This window comes from Microtus ochrogaster, linkage group LG10 (assembly GCF_000317375.1).
Source record: "Microtus ochrogaster isolate Prairie Vole_2 linkage group LG10, MicOch1.0, whole genome shotgun sequence".
Lineage (NCBI taxonomy): Eukaryota > Metazoa > Chordata > Mammalia > Rodentia > Cricetidae > Microtus > Microtus ochrogaster.
Genome location: NC_022035.1, coordinates 1,344,840 through 1,365,150, shown reverse-complemented (window position 1 = coordinate 1,365,150; position 20,311 = coordinate 1,344,840). Strand labels below are relative to the sequence as shown.

Here is a 20,311-nt window from a genome sequence, read left to right as displayed (position 1 = left end):
AAAGTGGTTGGGTACCTTAAGAGCAGCTTAATGGACCATCCTAGTAGGGACACAGAAGACAGTGACAATGGGGCTGATTTGAACTGTGGGCACCTGGTTCAAGGGGTTTCAGAGGACAGTTTTTTTATGTGGCATAGAGTTCTTGTTTTTTTTTTTTTATTTTTGTAAATAATATCACTGCTTTCTGCCTTTGTCCAAAATCTGCCTCAGGCTAAACTGAAGAGTTTTAGATTAATTGCATTTGTAGTTGAGATTTCAAAACAGCCTAGTGTGGAACTATGTCATACAGTTATGTTAGCAGCCATGCCTATGCAGATCTATAGCAAAAAGGAACAAGCTGAGTAAGTAAAAATACAAAATGTATAATTTGAGGAGAAAAGGGGCACCAGGAAGCGTACACATTTGGAAAAGCTTGATGCTAAGTGGAATAAAAGGGAGTGGTGATCTCAGAGCAAGGCCTTATTCAGCTAAGCTTCCAGTTTTGTAAAAAGGAATTAAAGAGAAGCTTAGGGCTGGGTGTGGTGGCCCACACCTTTAATCCCAGCACTCAGAAGGTAGGGAAGAGTCTGGTGAATGGTTGAGTTCAAGGCCAGCCTGGTCTACACAGAGCAAATGTCAGGATAGCTAAGCTTAGACAGTTAAGGAAACCATTGAAAAAAAGAAGGTTAGTGCAATGTAATAAATGAGGCGACCATGCTTCAGCCCCAGCAATAGCAGAACTTGGCACCTTAGGCCACAGAGTTCTGCATTTAGAGCCAAGGACAGAAGAAAGAGGCTATGGGATCTCTCTTCACAGTTAAAGAAAGGTACTGAGGCCCAGCATGTGCCCGGGTGTCCCTGCACGGTGGCCTAGAGAGGTCATTGTGTGAAGCTGTGAAGGTAAAGCCTAGATTGCCTTGGAGACCCCAAAATGCCAGGGATGCAGAGCGGTGATGCCTGCTGAGGAGAGCTACTAACGGAGAGTGGAACCAGCCCAGGAGAAAGAAGTGTGTTGCAGTCAACAGAGCTAAAAGGAGATGGAGATCTGAAATGTTTTGGCATTAGACATGGAGATGTAGAATTTGGAGTTTCCCCAACTGGTTTTCAGTTTTGCTTTGGTCCAGTACTTCCTCACTATGCTCCCTTTCCTTCCTTTTAGAATGAATATGTGCCATTGTATATAGGAAGTATGTGATCCTGTTTTCATTTTGTTTACAGGGGATTATGGTTATGATCTTTATGCTGGCCTGCCCTGTCACCTGGGTACTCTGTCCCTTTAAGAGACAAGCTCTACCCACTCCCAGTCTTTCTCTGAGGCAAGCCCTCCTGGGACCCCCCCCCTCTATCTCTCCCCTCCATGCCCCTTACCCTTAAACCCTCCCAATACCCACTACATACACTCTCCATATCCAAGTTCTCTGTGCACGGCCTATCTGTCTGCCACGGGATCCACTAACATTTACTTGTTAGGAGCCAATTTTCTCCTAAAATCATTGCAGGAACCATCACCCTAGGGGAGTCTGCAGAGAACCCCACACCCCTAATTATGTTAGGAATCGTTCTATTGACAGAGCCTACCCCACACCCAAATTGGCTGATGGAGAGCTATCTGGAGAGCTATCAGTTTGCAGAACCCACCCCACATTCCAAACTATCTAGTTCCCTAGGTGTGGCAACTCGTGACTCCTTGGCCTACAGTGACCTGACCGAAGATAACCTCCTGCCTACGTGACCAACACGGGCTACGTGACCAATGTGAACTATGTGGCAAGAGCTCAGGCCCCTGTGCCCACCCCCCAACTCCATACCCTATATAAGTTGTACCCCATCTCTAATAAACTGAGGCTTCGACAGGAATTCCAGCTTGGCCTCCTTCCTCTTTTCTAGCTCATATCTTTCAGATAGCGCCTCTCCGGGACCTTGGAATAACTGAACTGCCAGACGGTTACTCACCCTAGACGATGTAACCCGTCAAGGCAACCAACATTTACTCATGCCATAAATCATAACATTTGTGTGTGACTTGGCCAGGCTCTCTCTGTGTTCCCTCCCACCCATGGGCATGAAACACCTGGATAAATCCAGACCCCTCTAGCAGAAAAAATAGAGCCGAAAATCTAGCAGGAAAAATAGAGCCAAAACTCTAAGCAGGGAGAGAAGAATCAAAAATCTAGATTAGCCCGTTCAGTGACTCTGTTTCAGGAACTAGCTGAAGATAAAGTTAGATTATAATCTTGAGAATAATCTTGAGAAACAGAGAGTTACCCCCTTGTGATTATCACTGGTATTTTTGAAAATTTTCAATGATCACTGGTATTTTTGGAATTTTATGGTTTTTTCCCTTAAATACCCCTTCTCCCAGCTACTGGGGTTGAACTCTCTACCCCTGCGTGGGAAATGAGTTTTGGCCCCAGTGCACTGGTTCCTGTCCTGTCAATAAACCTCGTGTGATTGCATCAAGGATGGTCTCTCGTGAGTTCTTGGGGGGTCGTGTTATCCTGAGACTTGAGTGAGAGTCTCCCCGCTTCAGAGGTCTTTCATTTGGGGACTCATCTCCAAAGACTCACTGGGAGGTGAGACATTGTCTGTGTGTCTGTGTCTTTGTGTTTCTGTGCCGGCTGAATTCAGGTTCAGGTTCTGTACTTTCGGGTTTACAGTCATGTCTGTGTCTTTGTGTTTCCGTGATGGCTGAATTCAGGTTCAGGTTCTGTACTTTCGGGTTCTCGGTTGTGTCTATGTCTTTGTGTTTCCGTGCCAGCTGAATTCAGGTTCTGCACAGGTTCTGTATTTTCAGTTTTAGTTTTTCAGTCATTCATGTCTCGGGAGGAGACAGAAAGAGTGATCAGCAGACGGGGTAGGAGATCACTGACTGCCACCCTGGGAGATGACCCGGGAGGTGAGAAGGGACCCAGGGACACCTGGGAGATTCCCGTCTGGGTGCTGGTGAGGATACAGAAGTTCTCCTGGATTGGAGGAACTATACACCCTCTCGGCTGTCTGTATTTCTGAAATGGTTTTGTCTGTCTCAGTGGAGATGGACATTTGTTTGTTTGTGTGTCTTGTGTGTCTTCGGTCTTTTGTTTTGTCTTACTTGTGACTTTGACTATTGGGACAGACTGTGACATTGACTCTGGATCAGTGGTTTTGTCTTTCTAAGTTTTGTTAGGCTTTGTCTGTGTGTCTTCGGTCTCAGTGTTGTTTTACGAGCAGGTAGCATGTTCAGTTCTCTGGTGAGATATGCAGGTGGAGTTTCTCAGTTCTGTGGAATGACACGTGAGTGGCATGGTCAGTTCTCTGTAGAGACATGTGTGGATAGCAGTCTCATTTCGATAGCGAGGCAGGTCACACCCGCGAAACAGCTTGAAGCTGTGTCTTTGGTTTGTTTAACACCATTATCCTGTGTGTCTGTGTAATGTGTGTTGTGCTTTTGTCCTGACTTAGACTGATGCTGACGAACTCAAATCATGACTTCTTTGACTTTGATATTGTGACCACTTACAAGACTTTAGAGATAGGGCCATAAGCATAGGAGTATATTTCATAAAAAAGTCAGTCTCGGTCCCAAGCACGTGGCTGCAGAGTAGCATGCTTGTATGGATGGCTGGGCTATTCAGCCTTGCTGTTACAAGGTATCGAGGCTGCTAGACACAGTTTTAGAAGGCGGATATACCCCAATAGGATTTCAAACACTAAACAGAAAATCTGAGGGTAATTGCTATGGCCTAAAGAGGTTAACAATCTTTTTTCCCCAATGCTGCATACCACCCTGCCCCCGCCCCATGCTGATGGACAAGTTCCCTTCACCTGCCCTGGGAGCTGCATGCCTCAAATCTCTGGTCAAAGCTGGCTCCACGGGTGAAGAGCTTTTTCAGATCCTATGGGTTATAAGTATCTGTCATCATTTATAGTGGCTGGTTACAAATTATTGTTGGTTAATGCTTAAAAATATCTACTTTTGGTCTCAAACGTTTCACACTGCTATAGAATTTTATGTGCTGTTCTTGTTTAAAATGTAGCCATACATCCCCACTGAGAAAAACCACAAAAAAGACTTTGGTAAGTGTTTTTATGTTGTCTAAAAAGCAAGAGAAATTTTGGTAAAAAAAAAATGTGGAAACAGAAATGGGCCTTATCTATTTCTCTGTGTATGTTTTCAAGGTCAAACTTAAAGCAGGTGGGGAGTAGCTGACAGTCTGTCGCCACAGCAGTCTCAAGGCAGGTCTCTGAGGGGCTGCAAGATACCCCAGTAATTTGGCCAAGGTAAGAGAGGTTCTTCGGGGACTGGTTGAACCACCATCTGTGTTTCTTGAACATTTAAAGATGGCTTACAGGCATTATACTCCCTTTGACCCAACAACCTCTGAGGGTCAGCAAGCAGCGGTAGCTATGGCCTTCATAGGACAGTCAGCATCAGAAATTAAGAAAAGTTACAGCGGTTAGAAGGGTTGCAGGATTATACCTTGCAGGATTTAGTTAAGGAGGCAAGAGAAAGTGTTTCATAAGTGAGAGACTGAGGAAGAGAAGTGTGTGTGTGTGTGTGTGTGTGTGTGTGTGTGTGTGTGTGTGTGTGAGAGAGAGAGAGAGAGAGAGAGAGATAGGGGCGGGGGCAGAAGAGAGGACAGGAGGGATCATAGACGAGAGTAATTTGACTAGAATGTTGGCCGCAGTGGTAGGAGAGAAGGGAAAGACAGGACCTAGACAGATAGGGAACCTGGGCAACAGAAGACCAAAGATGAGTGAAGACGGACAGAGGTACCCCTTGGACAAAGACCAATGTGCTTATTGCAAAGAAAAGGGACATTGGGCAAGAGAATGCCCAAAGAAGAAAGGAGGGGCCTCTAAGGTACTGGCCCTAAAAGAAGATGATTAGAGGGGATGGGGCTCGGACCCTCTCCCCCATTCCTAGGGCAGGGACCCCTATGGATTTTCTAGTGGACACAGGGGCTGAGCACTCTTTGCTGAAACAACCATTGGAGAAGCTAAAGAATACAAAGACTATAGTAATTGGAACAACTGGACAGAAACAATATCTGTGGACCACCTTACGAACTGTGGATTTGGGGAAAGGACAAGTGACTCATTCCTTCCTGGTTATCCCTGAGTGTCCCACACACTTATTAGAAAGAGACTTGTTAACCACGTTGAAGGCCCAGATCAAGTTTACTTGAACCAGACCGGAGGTGATCAAAGCCTTTTGTTGAGCAAATGAATGACCTTCGCTCCCTGTGCTGTCCTCAATCCCACTACCCTACTGCCCGAGACTGAGGACTCCTCACATACCCATTACTACGCTGACATTTTGGCAGAAGAAGCTAGTATCCGAAATGATCTGAAGGATCACCCTTGGCTGGGGAGTCCAAGTGGTATACAGATGGCAGCAGTTTCACGATTGAAGGTAAGAGGAAGGTGGGGGCAGCATTGGTGGATGGGATGCAAGTATTCTTGCATAGCCTCTCTGAAGGATGTCAGCCCAGGAAGCCAAACTTGTGGCTTTGATACAAGCTGTACCGATGGCAGAGGGGAAGTCTATCAACATCTACACTGACAGCAGGTATGTTTTTGCCACTGCCCATATACACGGAACAATATACAGACAAAGAGGACTGTTAACATCTGCAGGAAAAGACATAAAAATAAAAAAAAAAAATTTGAGCCTCCTCGAGGCCATACATTTGCCAAGGAAGGTAGCCATCATACACTGTCCAGGACACCAAAAAGCTAGAGATGTTGTGGCTAAAGGAAATCAAATGGCAGACCTAACCGCTAAACAGGCGGCCCAAGGAGCAATGATCCTGGCAGTTAAAGAGCCTAAAGATTATTATGGTATCAGTGAAACCAACTTTAGATACGCCCCCAAGGACTATCAAGTTATGGGAAAATTAGGACTGGTAAAGAAAACCCCATATGGAGCAGTAGGGACAGAAGGAGGAAAACTAGTCATCCCACAAAAACAAGGGCACAAGTATGTTACCAACTTACATTACCCAACCCACCTGGGGGCCAAGAAACTAAAAGATGTTGTTAGGTCCTCCAACTATTATATTATGGGACTCTCTGACCTGGCAGAAGAAGTAATCAAAAGCTGCAAGGCCTGTGCTATGACTAATGCAGGACACTCCATATATACTCCTGGGAAGAGGTTCAGGGGTGACTGGCCTGGGGCCTACTGGGAGGAAGATTTTACAGAAATTAAGCCAGCAGGATATGGTAACAAGTACTTATTAGTTTTTATAGATACTTTTTCAGTCTGGGTAGAAGCTTTTCCTACCAGGACGAAGACAGCCAATGTGGTGGCTAAGATCATAGAAGAACTCTTCCTGAGGTTTTGGATACTCAGGGCAATCGGGTCTGATAATGGACCTGCCTTTGTTGCCCAGGTAAGTTAGGGACTGGCCACCCAACTGGGGATCAATTGGAAATTATATTGTGCTTACTGACCCCAGAGCTCAGGTCAGGTAGAAAGGATGAATAGAACCCTAAAAGAGACCCTGATAAAATTGGCCCTAGAGATTGGTGGGAATGATTGGACAGCCCTCCTTCCCTTTGCCCTATTCCAGGTTCGGATCATCCCAGGGCGATTTAAACTCACCCCTTATGAGATCTTATGTGGAGAACTGCCACCGCTCACTGAGTCGCGTGGAGTGTATAATCCCGATGCTATTCTTTCTAGACCTTTATTTGCTCGCCTAAAGGCCCCTGAAGTGGTGGGACACCAGATCTGCGAACAAATGAAAGAAGTATGCATCTCTGCCTGGATCCACGCCTCCCACGTGAAGCAAGCTCCTGGACTACCCAAATTGCAGTATCCAGGGCTTTTAACAACACTACCAGTCAGGAAGGAGGCTTGTGTTTGGGGGACTAATCATAGGCTGACTCTTACCGAGGTTATGTAATGAGACTCTTAAGAGCCCTAAGACTCCTGACACCAGGTACTTGGTTCCTGGTTTAGATAAATGGTGGGTTTGTAATACAGGCCTGGCAGCTTGCATGTCAATATCGGTTTTTAATGACACCAAAGATTATTGTGTGCTTTTGCAACTAGTACCCAGGGTCTTTTATCATCCAGCTAACATGCTTGAAGATGGGTTTGACAAGTATCCAACTCTCTTCCGATGAGAACCTGTTTCTCTGATATTAGCAGTAATGCTGGGCCTCGGGGTAGCTGCCCTAATACAGGCCCCTCAGTACTTTAAAGAATTAAAGCTAATTACTTTCATTAGAGATGGAATAAGTGCTGTTCAGATTTTGATGTTACACCACCAATATTGTGCTTTACAAGGTCAAGAAGATACTGAAATCTATTTCTATGAATAGAACTAGGTCTTGTCAATAAACCTCGTGTGATTGCATCAAGGACAGTCTCTCGTGAGTTCCTGGGGGTTCATGTTATCCTGAGACTTGAATAAGAGTCTCCCTGCTCCAGAGGTCTTTCAGGCAGACAGGCTGAGCCATGCGGGGATCCTGGACATAGACCCCTTTCCAACTCCCTTTTCACTGCATTGCTGCATACAACACTGGCCACAGATGGTAAGGTTTCTTTTTCCAGGTTAGCTTTGGCTGACATTCACCTCTGTCAGTTCCTCAGGGCTGAGGACTGGGATCTTGTTTCTCATCTCTGAGTGTTGTCCTTTGGGCTACAATGCCCTGGTCTCCAACCCCTGCACCTTAGAGTGGCCCAAACCTCTCTCTGTCTAAGGACTCTTGCAGATAAGTTGCCCATTGGGTCTTGTTTGTTTTCTCTCTTTTAACCTCAGCTATGGAAAATGGCTTAAGTACCCCTTAGATAACAACCTAAAGTGGTCTCCTAATGGCAGACCTCAACATGAGAGCTTTCTAATTTCTGTCAGCAAACAGGTAGATGGGAAAGTTTCTATACATGAAGCCATGCTAAACCCCACCAGCATCTCCTGCACATCCACTCTTCCTTCCATTGGACCACCTCCCACCATGGCTAAGCCTGTCTGAGATGGAATCTCTCTACCTGTCCTGACAATGCTGAAGAATTTTCCTGTTTATTTTGTGTATGAAAGAATGTGTGAATGAATGTGAAAAGTGATTTCTGTTCTAAATGTATGTTTTATATATCCTATATGTCCCTCTTGTTATTCCTATATATTTAAAATTCCCACAGTTTCTCCATGCTTTGCTCTACATGATGGCCACCTTTTTGACTAAAGGCAAGGATGGTAGACCAGATGACCTTAGCGCCATCTTTGCTATGGGCAATCACATGACCGCCACTATCTTAAATAATGTCAGATCAGATGACCTAACTATGGCCACGGCTGCCAGCCAGCTCTCCAGGCTCACTGGGACCCCAGCCAACTGCCTGCTCTGCCTGTAGCTGAATCTGTTCTCTACCACCTGCTAAAAAACTGCAACTTTCTTTTTGTCTTTCTCCCTTTAAATGCCCTGTTTGCTTTAACAAAGAGATAGTCAGATAAAAAGACAACACGTCTCTCTGTTATGGGAAGTCTTTTAGTAACTAAACATTTAAATGCCAGTGTGATGCCCTGTCACCTGGGTACTCTGTCCTCTTAAGAGACAAGCTCTGCCCACTCCCAGTCTCTCTCTGCTCGCTGAGGCAAGCCCACCTGACCCCACCTCTCTCCCTTCTTTCTCCATCTCTCTATTTCTCTCTTTCTCCTATATCTCCCCTACCCTTATAGCTTCCCAATCCCCACTAAGTAAACTCTCCATACACAAGCTCTCTCTTCAGGGTATATCTGTCTGTCCCTTACCGGCCTGTGGTCCCCCATACCAGCAGGGTCACCTGCACTGTAAATCCTTACAATTATAGTTAAGAAACTACTGAATGAATCTTAGAAGAGGCGTTGGATTTTTAAACGTTGTTGAGACTGTGATAGTCTATGGGGCTTTAAAGTTGGGCTGGAAGCATTTTGCATTATGATATAGAGTCACATGTAGCTTTAATTTTTATGTTTTTATGTTAAAGTTTGGCAGCTAGTGTGTACAGGCTGTGTGATTGGTGGGTTTATAACTCACCCCATCTTATGCTCCTTCTACCCACTCACTCACTCTCTTCTCCCATGCACCCCTTTTGCTTATACTCACTTACCCCTCACCGCCTACACTCCCTGTTACCCTTCCCTTTCAACTTAATGCTCCAAAAATATTTATATTAAATACAAATTTTTTATATAACTTTATACAAAAACCTCAGATGTGTATGTGTGAGATGCCTTTGTGTGTGAGTCAGGGCACATACATTCCGGGGATCTGAACTTACCTCTTCAAGCTTGCAGAGTAGTCTGTATCCTCTGCACCACCTCTCCAGTCCCTGTTTATTTATTTTTTGTCTCTGTAATATATTAGCTATCCTGGAGTATCCTGAGTGTTTTACTGTGTATGGTTGATGGACCCGTTGTACATTACCCTATTCCGAATTCACTCTTGTCCCCTCCACCCTATCTTCTTGTGATCCCCCCCACTACTTGTTTCTCCAATGAAAAGATCAATAATTTTATGTAACACTTATATTAAAAGCTGTTATTTCCCCCCACAGTCAAGCACTGGGCTGAGCTCCTGGACTTTAGTGGAAGAGAGGGAGGAAGGAACATAATGACAGCAGACCTGAGCTAGTGAGGAGATCATGGACAATGGACTGCCAGCTGCACAGGACAGAACTAAATCCTCTGAATATGGGTGACAGTTATGTGGCTTGATCTACAGGGAGGGGGTTCTGGTAGCGGCACCAGGACCTCTGCCAGGTACATGAGCTGGCTTTTTGGAGCCCATTCCCTATGGTGGGATACCATGCTCAACCCTGATACAGGGCGGGGGAGTGTCTTGGCCCTGCCAGATCTTGTTGACTCCCCAAGGAAGGCCTTACCCTCTCCGAGGAGTGGATGGGGGAGGGGAAGGGGAAGAGAGATGGGAGAGGGGAGGGGAAGGAGGAAGAAATGGGGCTGGTCTGTAAAATGAAAAGTATTTTTTTAATAAAAAAAAAAGGGGGGGGGGAAGCTGTCTTTTCTTACATCACTGACATTTGTTGCTAGGTTTATTATTCCATATGTTAATATTTTGCAGTTGGAATATGTTAATTTGTTTTCTGGGGCATTCTGGGCACATGATTGGTACTGCACTGTGTGTGACTGATATCTTCTTTATGTATCAGTCCCCTCTCAGACTCATCCCTTGGTACCCCCCGCCTCCATCCCTCCGCCCTTTACGGCCATCTACCCTCCCCATCACATTCTTCACTGTCCTACTTCCCTTACTCCTATTGATAAAGCTGAAGCATTCAAAGAAAATTGATACTAAAATAGATTTATTATCTCATGAAAGATACTATTATTATTAATATATTTATTATTGTATGTTGCTTTTTTTTGGTGTAGTAGGTTGGCTGTCGTTGGTCCTTAGTTGTGTGATTGACATTTGTTCTGCATCCCCATCCTCTCTCTTCCCACTGCCCACCTTTCCAATTCTCTTTTTCCTACCCCTACACTGTTTCCTCTCTTCCACTCTTCCACTTATTGATAACTTTAAAATATCTTAATTAATATTAAATATGTGTAATCGATGAAGTCATTATCGATGACGTAATTATTAATATGCTAATAGCCTACAACTGCAGCATACTTATTGTCGTGGAGGCTGTGGGTATACAATTGATCTGGACTGTGATTGGTGTGTTCTTTAGATACTCTCGCATCTCAATGTCCTATCCAGTCCCTCCTCTCACTTTCTCCACTCTTCTCTCTTCTCTTCTCCCTCCCCTCCTTTCTCCCTATTATACCATCCTCTCTACCCTAATAAATAAGCCTCAACTATTCCAATATTGATACTAAAGATAAGATTTATTGTGTCATAGGAGAAACTAATTTCCCTACTGTTCATGGTATTGTTTCTTACATGATAATGTAAAATCAGGTAACATCCTTGGGTATTCTGGTTATCTTGACCCTGGGTTGTGTGATTGACATTTTTTAAAACATAACAATCCTCTCCTCAATTCATCCCATTCCTAATCTTCTCTCTTTACTTCATTACTCTCCCCCAACTCTCTTCAGTGTCCCTCCATCTCCACTCTAATGAATTTCAAGTATTCCATTTAATAATGTTTTATGATGATGAAAGTCACTATTAATTGTTGGCCTTATCATATCTGCTAATATTTTTTTCAGCTGGAATTCAGCTGATCCCTTGGGTGTTCTAGGCATATAATTGACAATGAGTTATGTGATTGGTATTCTTTATGCACCATCCCCATTCCAAAGCCACACCCAACCCCAACCTCTCTTCGTGCCCTTCAGTCCCCACATTCACCCTGCTTTCTGCCCCCAAATGTTCCCCTACTCTCCCTCCCTCTCCATTTATTTTGTACGAGGAGGGGGCAACACCATTGTCCCGCTTTGAGCTTATGGAGGTCAAAGGTCAGCTAGTAGGTACTCGTCTTCTTCTTCCACCAGGAGGGGTCCAGAGATCCAATCCAGGTTGCCCAACTTGGCAGCAAGCAACCTTATCTGTTGAGCCCATCTTGCTGGCCCCCAAGTCCACGTCAGTAAATCCTAATTATTTCAAGTACTATTAGTATTGGGGTTTATTATGTCCATGGACTTGATTTCATTTGGTGACTCTGTTACCACAGATACTCATGTTTTGCATCTGGAACATGTAAGTTGATTTCCTGGCATAGTCTTGGCGATATTGCTACAGGGTTGTATGAGTGGAAGTGACATGGACTGACACGCCCCTTACCCACCACCCGCCCTACGGGATTACTAACGCCACACCTTCCCTCTTCCTTCAGTTCTTCCTTCCCCATATCTCAAGAACACCAATCATATTGAATCATACCCCGTGTTATGTCCCTGGAATTATCATTAATTGGTGCGTTTGCATGTTAGTCTTTTGCTCCTAGAATACACTTATTTCCCCGGGGGTATTCTTGGTGTATTATTACTAGGCTCTGCGATTGATGTATTCTTCATATAAAACCCCATTCCAAACTTACTCAACTTGTACCCCTCCTGTCACCACTTCCCATCCCTCACTCTGCCTTGTGATCCTGTTTGCCCATCCTCCACTTCTAAATCTCAGTTGTTCCAAGAAGTACGTCCACTAAGGTCATGCCATTGTAATCGCTATGGATCGGTTGCTTCCTACACATGCACTTTATAAGTGGAATAATTTGGTTTGCTGGGGTAGTCTGGGTACATCACTGATAAGAGTCTATGTGACTGGTATGTTGCATGGCACGTCATCCTATCCTCCACCCTCCTGCCCCATCTCCCATTCGTCTACCCTTGTTCTTCTTCCCTTTCATTCTCAGAGGTCCCGCCCCCTCTAATATGTTAATAAATCAAGTATTCCAAGTCATACGGAGATTAATGATTATGTCGCTGGAGTTGCTGTGAGGTGAATATTTGCCTAATGTCACAGCTGGAATGAACTAGTCGATATCTTGGAGTATTCTGGGTATATTATTAATGAACTGTGTGACCGATTGATATATTATTAATGATGAACCGTGTGACCGATTGCTTATATGCCATCCCTATCCCAAACATCTTCCCAACCCCACCCTTCCCCACCCTCTTTTCCCATTTGCCCCTCCCCCAACCCCTTTACTTCCTAGTTCCCACCGGTTATCACTCCGGACCCGCCCACTGCTCCTCCCTCCGCTCTTGATGATGCGTGGGCGCTGAAATGATCAGGACACAATTTGCCTTAACCACTAAGTCTTTATTTATTGAATTTCTATTGTAACATCAATATAGTAAAGAGAATACAGTAATATAGTTTGAAGGGTGGGGTTGGGAAGGGGAAGGGAAGAAGGGGTGGGGCTAGGGAGGGGAGGGGAGGAGAGCTACTGACAAGGAAAGAACAAGAGATTTTATTCATCACATTCTTATAATTTCCATGAATATTTGTCATTCAGCATTACAAGTTTTATTCCAGAAACAGTTTCTCAAATATGCCTCTCAAAGTTTTACTCACAATCTATCCCTGGAGATAATTCCTGGGCCTTTATTAGACTGATCTAATCATCTTTGAACTTCCACTAGAATTCTGTCCATGTCTAATTCACTCATAGAATGTTGATTTCCCTGCAGTTCGCTCAGAGTAGAATTTTAAAGGTAAAATTGTAGGGAGGGGTAAGAGGGACAAATAAGTACACTGGTCCACTTATTGTTATCTTATCCTAACTTATCCTAACTTATCCTAACTTATCCTATCTTATCCTATCTTATCCTAACTTATCCTAACTTATCCTAACTTATCCTATCTTATCCTAACTTATCCTAACTTACCCTAACTTACCCACCCACCTAAGATTACTTAATAATCCCTCCCAGCCTAAAATTCTTAATGACTATGTATCCCCTATTAATTGACTATAGAAAAAAAAAAGAAAAACAATACAATGTTCAAGACCAACTCAAAAAATGTTCTACAATCTGAAACAACCAAAAGCTTCCATTCCCATCAGATGCATGTTCCCTCTCCAGCTGAATATGTAGCGTGGTTCCTGCAGACTCTTCTCTTCCGCAGGTGGTCCTTCATGAATGTTCAGGCCTCTCCAACAGGGTGCTCTCCATTGCCAATCTCGGAACTGGGTGGGATGCAGGATGCTGATGATGCGCGACAACCAGATCAGTTCAGGAGTCCAGGAGGGACCTGCAAACTTAAACACAACTCTAGATGGCACTATACAGATGCCCCTCTCAAATTAGCATCTCAGCCAAATGCCTCCTGGTTCAAACCAAACTAACTGACCCTTCATGATGTTAATGAAAAATTAAAATTTGGGCCCACAGCCAATTAGTTAATTTTGTCAGCTTGTATTTTCCTCCTTTTCCAACTTATCTTTCCTTCCTAATAAATGAATAAGGGCATTTTTGTTGGAAATGCCAAATAAAAGAAAAAAGGAACATTTAGTGTAAATTTGATCAACAGAAGAAAAACAAAAGGAAACTTAACAACTTAACAGACTAAAAGGAAACTTAACAAAATTCCAGTAAATTGAAGAGTACTTATCCTTAACACCTAACCCTTATAGCTAGTATATAGGAATAGGGCATAGTACACACTGCCAAAAGTCATTAAGCAAGCTTCAACAAACAATCCAGTGTGTGTCAGGGCTGTTGTCTGTGAGCTGTGGGCCCACACCAGCATGTTCTCCCTGACTGTCGTGGTCAGCTTCTCCAGATATCTGCTTGCAGTGGTGGCAAATGTCCGTGTGTCTATGCCAGGGCTGCAGAAGACGACCCATTTCTAGGCACTCTGCAGCTTGAAGATCAAATCAATTAAAACGCATGAAGGATGAAACTGAGTTCTGAGGTAAACTGAAGTGACGCTTCACAAAAATCAGAAGCACAAATGCACCATTTAAAAGTAATTAATGTAAAACATGATGACTGGCAAGCTCTCTGGTCCCACCGAACAGGAATCCATAGCCAATCAGGGTTCCTCCAATTGTATATCTTTTTTGTGAATTTTAAAGGCCCAATTAATAGAATTTAGATTGTATGTGTCCTTCCTAATTCAATGGAAACTCTGAAAGCATAGCCAACACTTGAAAACAAAATGTTTAAAAAAAAAATCTACTAAACTACTTAAACATGCAAGGGTAGGGGAGAGATGATGTTGATGGAAAAGGAAAACTTCGCCGTGAAGACAAAAAGCCATGTTGTGTCCTACTGCTCGAACTGAACTAGAGACTGAGTCTCAGCAGTCAGGCAGGAAGGTGACAAATCCTGCAGCAGGGTGAACGGCAGCAGAATCAAACCAAAACAAAGAGGTTAGACAAATGGAGTCTGAAGTCGGCGAAGTTCCGGAGGGTGCAGCAAGTTAATCGCGGAAGCCTTTCCATGCTGCACCAGAAAGTCTGGCTTCCTTCATAAGGTGCCCGTCCTAGGATGCGGGCAGGTCGTGTCCTTCCTCCTCCTCTCCTCCCCTCTGTAAGAAATCAGCAGGTCCTGTGTTTGCATCAGCTTCTCCGTAAAGAAATTAGCCAGTCTGCAATTGAGATGTCAAATTACTAACTGGCAGTCAAGATGGAAAACTGACGTTAGCCCTGCGTGCCTTTGTGCCTCAGGTGGTCTGAAGATCCAGTAGCACACAGTCATTGATTGAGAAGCTGCACAGGTCAAAGTTGAGGGCAGAGACACTCCGAAGGTCACGACAGTCTTTACAGGGTACTGTAGGATGGAGGTGGTGGAGGTGGCGGCGGAGGAGGCGGCGGCGGAGGTGGCGGCGGCGGCGGAGGAGGATACTGGGGTACCGGATGAGGATGATGGCGGTACCAATGTGGACACCAGGTGATCACAACAGGGGTGAGGATCATTCTTCCATGTATATCTCGTCCCACTGGGTGCCATGCAAACATCACCTGATGACCTGCGTAGGCATAGACAGGGATATGGTGATGATGGTGGTGGTACCCGTGAATGTGAGGGACAAATTCACCATAGGTTGCCAGGTGTGCATGGTCTGCCATGTTTGGAAGAGTCATGCGAACGTACTGATTTTGGACTGTGCAGTTGTGTGGGGCTCTGCAATTGTAGGTGACTTGGAGTTTCCACCCTCTCTTCACTTGCAGGACCTGGGCTCCGTTGGGAGCGACGGTCGGAATCATGAGTCCATTCTTCACGTTCCTGTCCACGAATTCTCGCAGGGCAGCCATTTCAGATTCAGACAACGAGTACACATGTCCACTGGGAATGCTGTGAGCTCCAGGGATCATCTCTATGTGGGGGTCAACCAGCCGGTGACCCGGGTAGACGTGCTCATCCACAGGTGTGTAGACATTCTGGACGTAGTAATACCTCACAGGGTGGAAAACTCTGTATCCATCCACGTGGTAGAAGAACGGTGGATGTGGAGGATAAGGTGGTAGCAGCAGAGCAGGAGGTATCTGGGAATACACCCGGCAGCGAAATCGGCAGTAATCAGAGTTGAAGACAATGGAGCGGGTGCTCCAGGTAATGTGAGGGTCGTGTGTGCTCAGCCAACGAATTCCCAGGACAATGGGAAAAAACGGAGACTGAGTCACATCAAAAGACAGTAGTTCTCGGTGGTCACCCAGGTCAACAATCAGGTGGTGTGTTTCTAGAACAATTGGGCCCGAGGCTATAGGATGCCCATCTATCGCTTCCACCATGATTGGCCATTCTTTGATTCTTAGAGGAATCCCATTTTGGATGACGAAGTCTTGATCGATGAAGTTGCCGGATGCGCCAGAATCAATCATAGCTCGGACAAACAGGGTGTGTCGGCCCGGGATATGGATCTGGAGCATCACTTGCAGGTGCGGAGTCGAAGCCTCGGGGGGTGGGGACCTTATTCTGTCTGGCCCGGTCGCTGAAGGTCCCTCTACAGCGGGGCCGGGGAGTTTCCCGACGGTGAATTTTTGGAGGCCTTCGCTGGACAGTTATCAGCGTAGTGGCCTCCACTGCCGCAGTATAGACATAAGTTCAGTTTGCGGCGTCTTTCTTTTTCTTCCTGGGTCAGGCGCATGCGGGCACCTCCCACAGGCTCAGTAGGATCAGACTGGCGGTTCTGAGGCATCACCAGGGCCCTGGGTGGATCAGGTCGAGGCTTGCGAGCAGCAGCAGCAGCAGCAGCAGCAGCGCGGGCCTGTCTTCTCTCAATGTGAATGGATAGACTGATCAGAGCAGAGAGGGTGTCTGGGAGCTCGTGGCGAGACACCTCCTCACGAATTTCATCGCTGAGGCCTTCAAGGAACTGGTCAATTAGAGCATGCTCATTCCAATCCAGATCCTGGGCAACCATCTGGAATGAGTTGGCGTACTCGGCAACAGATCCCAAGCCCTGGCGCAGACGTCTGATCTTGCGTTTGGCAGCTTCACGTCTCTGAGGGTCTTCAAAGACTTGCTTCAACTCCATCATAAAGGCACGGTAGTTGTTCATCAGGTAACTGGCTCGTTCCAGCTTAATAGAAGCCCAGCGGGCGGCTCGGCCGGTCAGCATGCTTGTCACGAAGCATACACGGATACGATCAGCAGAGAAATCTCTGTTGCTCCTCTCCATGAAGGTCTGGCACTGGGCAATGAAGTAATTCAGATTGTCAGGGTTGCCATCAAACTTCTCAGGGAGGAATTCAAGGCAGTCGTCGTCAAAGAAGATGGTTGGAGCAGCGGCCGCCGCAGCACCCTGGAGCGCAAGGTCATCGTCATTGTCTTCTAGGCGGAAGCGGAAGTGAATGTGTTGAGGTTCTGGTTCAACTTCGACTTCCACGTGATCGCGAAGGTGGCGAAAGCTGCGAAGGTTGCGAAGGCTGCGGAGGCTGCGGGGGCTGCGGGGGCTGCGGGGGCTGCGGAGATTGCCGAAATTGCCGAAGTTGCCGAAACTGCCGAAATTGCCGAAACTGCCGTTGTGGCCTGGGAAGAGCTCCACCTGGGTGTGCAGGCTGTTGTTCCTCATGGTCGGTCTGACCACCTGCTGTTCTCTGAAGCCGCTGCTCTCTCCAGAGATCTCACCATGGCGGCGGCGGCGGCGCTGGTTGTTGTTGGGCACGCAGGGGCTCTTGGGCTTGTTGTTGTTGTTGTTGTTGTTGGGGGGAGGAGGAGGAGGAGGGGGCGGGCAGTCGAAACCCCCGGTAGCCATGGTGGTGGTAGGAGGGGACCTCCCAGGTGTTGGCTCACTCTGGGGAGGGTGCCCTGGATCCTGGGCCCCTCGTGGTCGGCGTCTCCTCCGGGTCCTCAAAACACGCTTATTCCTGTAAATGAGAGCAAAAAGCACCCATTCAACATATACATTCAAAGCAGTCGCTATAAACAATATAAAAACAATATTATAAATATATAAACAATATAAAAGTATCTATTGATAATTAACAGAACACACGCCCTCAAAGGGGGGATGAAGGAATCACTCACAAAATAATAAAAAGCACACCACCTCTTGATGTCCAGACATCCAAATGCCTGTTCTCCTAAGAAAGCCACCTGCTCCTTATAATTAATACACGACCTTTATCAGAAGCACACTCATCTTTCCAGGCTATAAAGGAAAGTACACAATCGTAAACAACTCCATTTGTATGGAGGTTACACAGCAAGAAAGTTCCAAGGCAAAGATAAATAGGAAGTGAATTATGCAAAATAACTTCTAATTATGCAAATAATCCCAACACCATACCTTTTATTAATAAGGGTGTTAGGAAAAAAATAACTAATACTCTAATCAATAACAATCCACACACACAAAAGAGGTGGGTATAAGAACCACAATGCCTGTACTCATCAGCTCTGAAGAAATGAAGTACACACTTGGCCAAAGGTCACAACAGAGGTGCACACTTAACACCGAAGGTCTAATTATAAAGTCGACCAACCACTATCACAAACACAAGGCTGTCTAATTGCTTTTATGACCACAAGTTAATGTCCTCAGAATTGTCTATGGGACAGAAAAGGCAATGAACAGTACAAAGGGATGTCAGTTTACCTTATTAAGCAATCATTAATCAAATATTAATTGATGCCTCCTAAAAAGAAATAGGTTATACAATAGGACATCTTTTCTTAATGATGCCTGACAATACAACAAATTTAATTATGACTTAATTAAATAATGCAGGTATAAATCACTGAATTATACCTGTTAATTAGTTAATAAGGTTATTAATTTTAAAAAAGGTAGCTTTCTTATAAGCGGGAAAGGGCTGTAATTATAGCAGCTTGGTCACCCAGAATTACAGATAATTAAAAATATACTTTATTATGTTTATTAATTAAAATTAGTCAAAGAAATACAGAAGTTTATTTATACTACAGGTCACCAGTGCAGTCTTTAGTTTTTAATTGAGATTTCCGTAGGGCCCACCCACTGGCTTTTAAAATTAAGGTGGGATAGGCCTGGACTCCAAAAAGATGAGTGGATGTTGTGGGGGGGGGGGGAGTTGAAATGTTTTCATAATGAGGGTAGTGATAACCATGGGGCACTGTCTACTTGTGTACTTCCTAAAAAAAAGTTAAGTACAATTAGATAATTATGGATTCATAAGGATCTCAAATCTCAATTAAGACAATTAAAGTAGTTATAGTAAAGAATAAGATATTAAAGTTTTACAAACTTTGAAATTGGACAGTCTAGCAAACTTTTTAAAAAGTTTAACTAAGTTTACTGAAGTTAAAAAAAAACTTTTTAAAAGTTTGAACTACAAACTTTTAAGTTTAAAGCCCGAAACTTCAGAACGTTTTGAAGTTCTGTTTTCAAAAGTTTGAACGTTTTAATAGTTACAAACTTTTAATTTAAAAAGTTCAATGAAAGTTTAATGACATAAAGTTTAAAACTTTTGAATAAACAAAAGTTTAAAAATAAGTTATTTTTCTCTGACCAATCAAGGCGAAAATGGGCACTATTAAATTCTATGACACAAACAAAGATTTAAAAATGTTAATTAGAAAAAAATGTTAATTAGAAAAGTTGGGTGGAAAGCAGTTAATATTTTATTCAATAGAATATTTTTTTAAAAAGAGGAAAACTGTCATCCCACATGACACCTGTTCATCACCCTTGTCCAATCCCCCTGCTTTGCCCCTCCCATCTTTTAGGCCCCTCCCCTGCTATGTCCAATCCCCCTGCTTTCCCCCCTCCCATCTTTTAGACCCCTCCCCTGCTACAACCACCTGCAGCCATTTTCCCTTTATCCCAAGCCGTCCTGTGGCCACTCCAACGAGTAGAGCACACAAGGCCCTTAAAGGACAGGGAACAGTGTGACATTTTAACAGGTTTAACACTTCTACTTAATCACTTTAAACAGATAACTGATCACATTCAAGTTTTTAAAAGTTAGAAGACACCTTGACCTGTGGCATTCCCAATTCTTTAAAGACAAGTATATTAGTAACAAAGACCATAGTCAAAACAAAGCAATATTTTTTAATTAAATTGCTTTAATCTCTCCTCAAAAAAAAAAAAACAAAAAACAAAACACTGGTCAGGTGACTAAAGTGTGACTTCTGTCATCTAGAAAATAACAATTTCAAAACAGAAATTAAAAACTTCCTTAAGATGGTCTCAGCATGGCTTGGTGTGGCCTAACCCAGGTCAGGAAGGTAAACAACCAAACGGGGTGGGCTTTAATGAAGCCAAATCTGGTGGGCATTAACACTTGCAAAAGACAATTCATTAAAGGACAGAAATTGCATTAGCAAATCAGCAATCAATACGCCATTTGTATTGATATTGCAAAATATCTCATTGTTTGTAAAAGATAATTTAAAAAGAGACTTGAGTTGAGGAAATGGGGGATGAGCTGTACCCATATAACTTGGAGAAGTGTGCCCCTCCCACCAGGATACTCAGGGGGGCTGCACCCGGGCACCTTGGAGAA

At 44.4% G+C, this 20,311-nt stretch overlaps 2 protein-coding genes across 3 annotated transcripts in view; one reads left to right on the top strand and one right to left on the bottom strand.

Moving 5' to 3' along the window:
* Positions 1-303: 303 nt before the first annotated feature.
* LOC106144246 lies at positions 304-8,323 on the top strand. Its single transcript, XM_026787513.1, is given in 12 exon segments — positions 304-341; positions 4,185-4,399; positions 4,402-4,463; positions 4,465-4,502; positions 4,554-4,619; positions 4,621-4,879; positions 4,881-5,162; positions 5,165-5,315; positions 5,318-5,440; positions 5,443-6,356; positions 6,537-6,716; positions 8,111-8,323. Coding segments are annotated over 12 exon segments (2,541 nt in total).
* Positions 8,324-12,669: 4,346 nt separating this feature from the next.
* The window catches only part of Peg10 (paternally expressed 10), a 12,473-nt gene continuing 4,831 nt past the window's right edge, over positions 12,670-20,311 (bottom strand). For both annotated transcript variants that reach the window (NM_001291243.1, NM_001291244.1), the window contains 1 exon segment: positions 12,670-17,689. In NM_001291243.1, the coding sequence (NP_001278172.1) occupies positions 15,140-16,345; positions 16,345-17,689 (2,551 nt within the window). In that variant the 3' untranslated portion in view covers positions 12,670-15,139.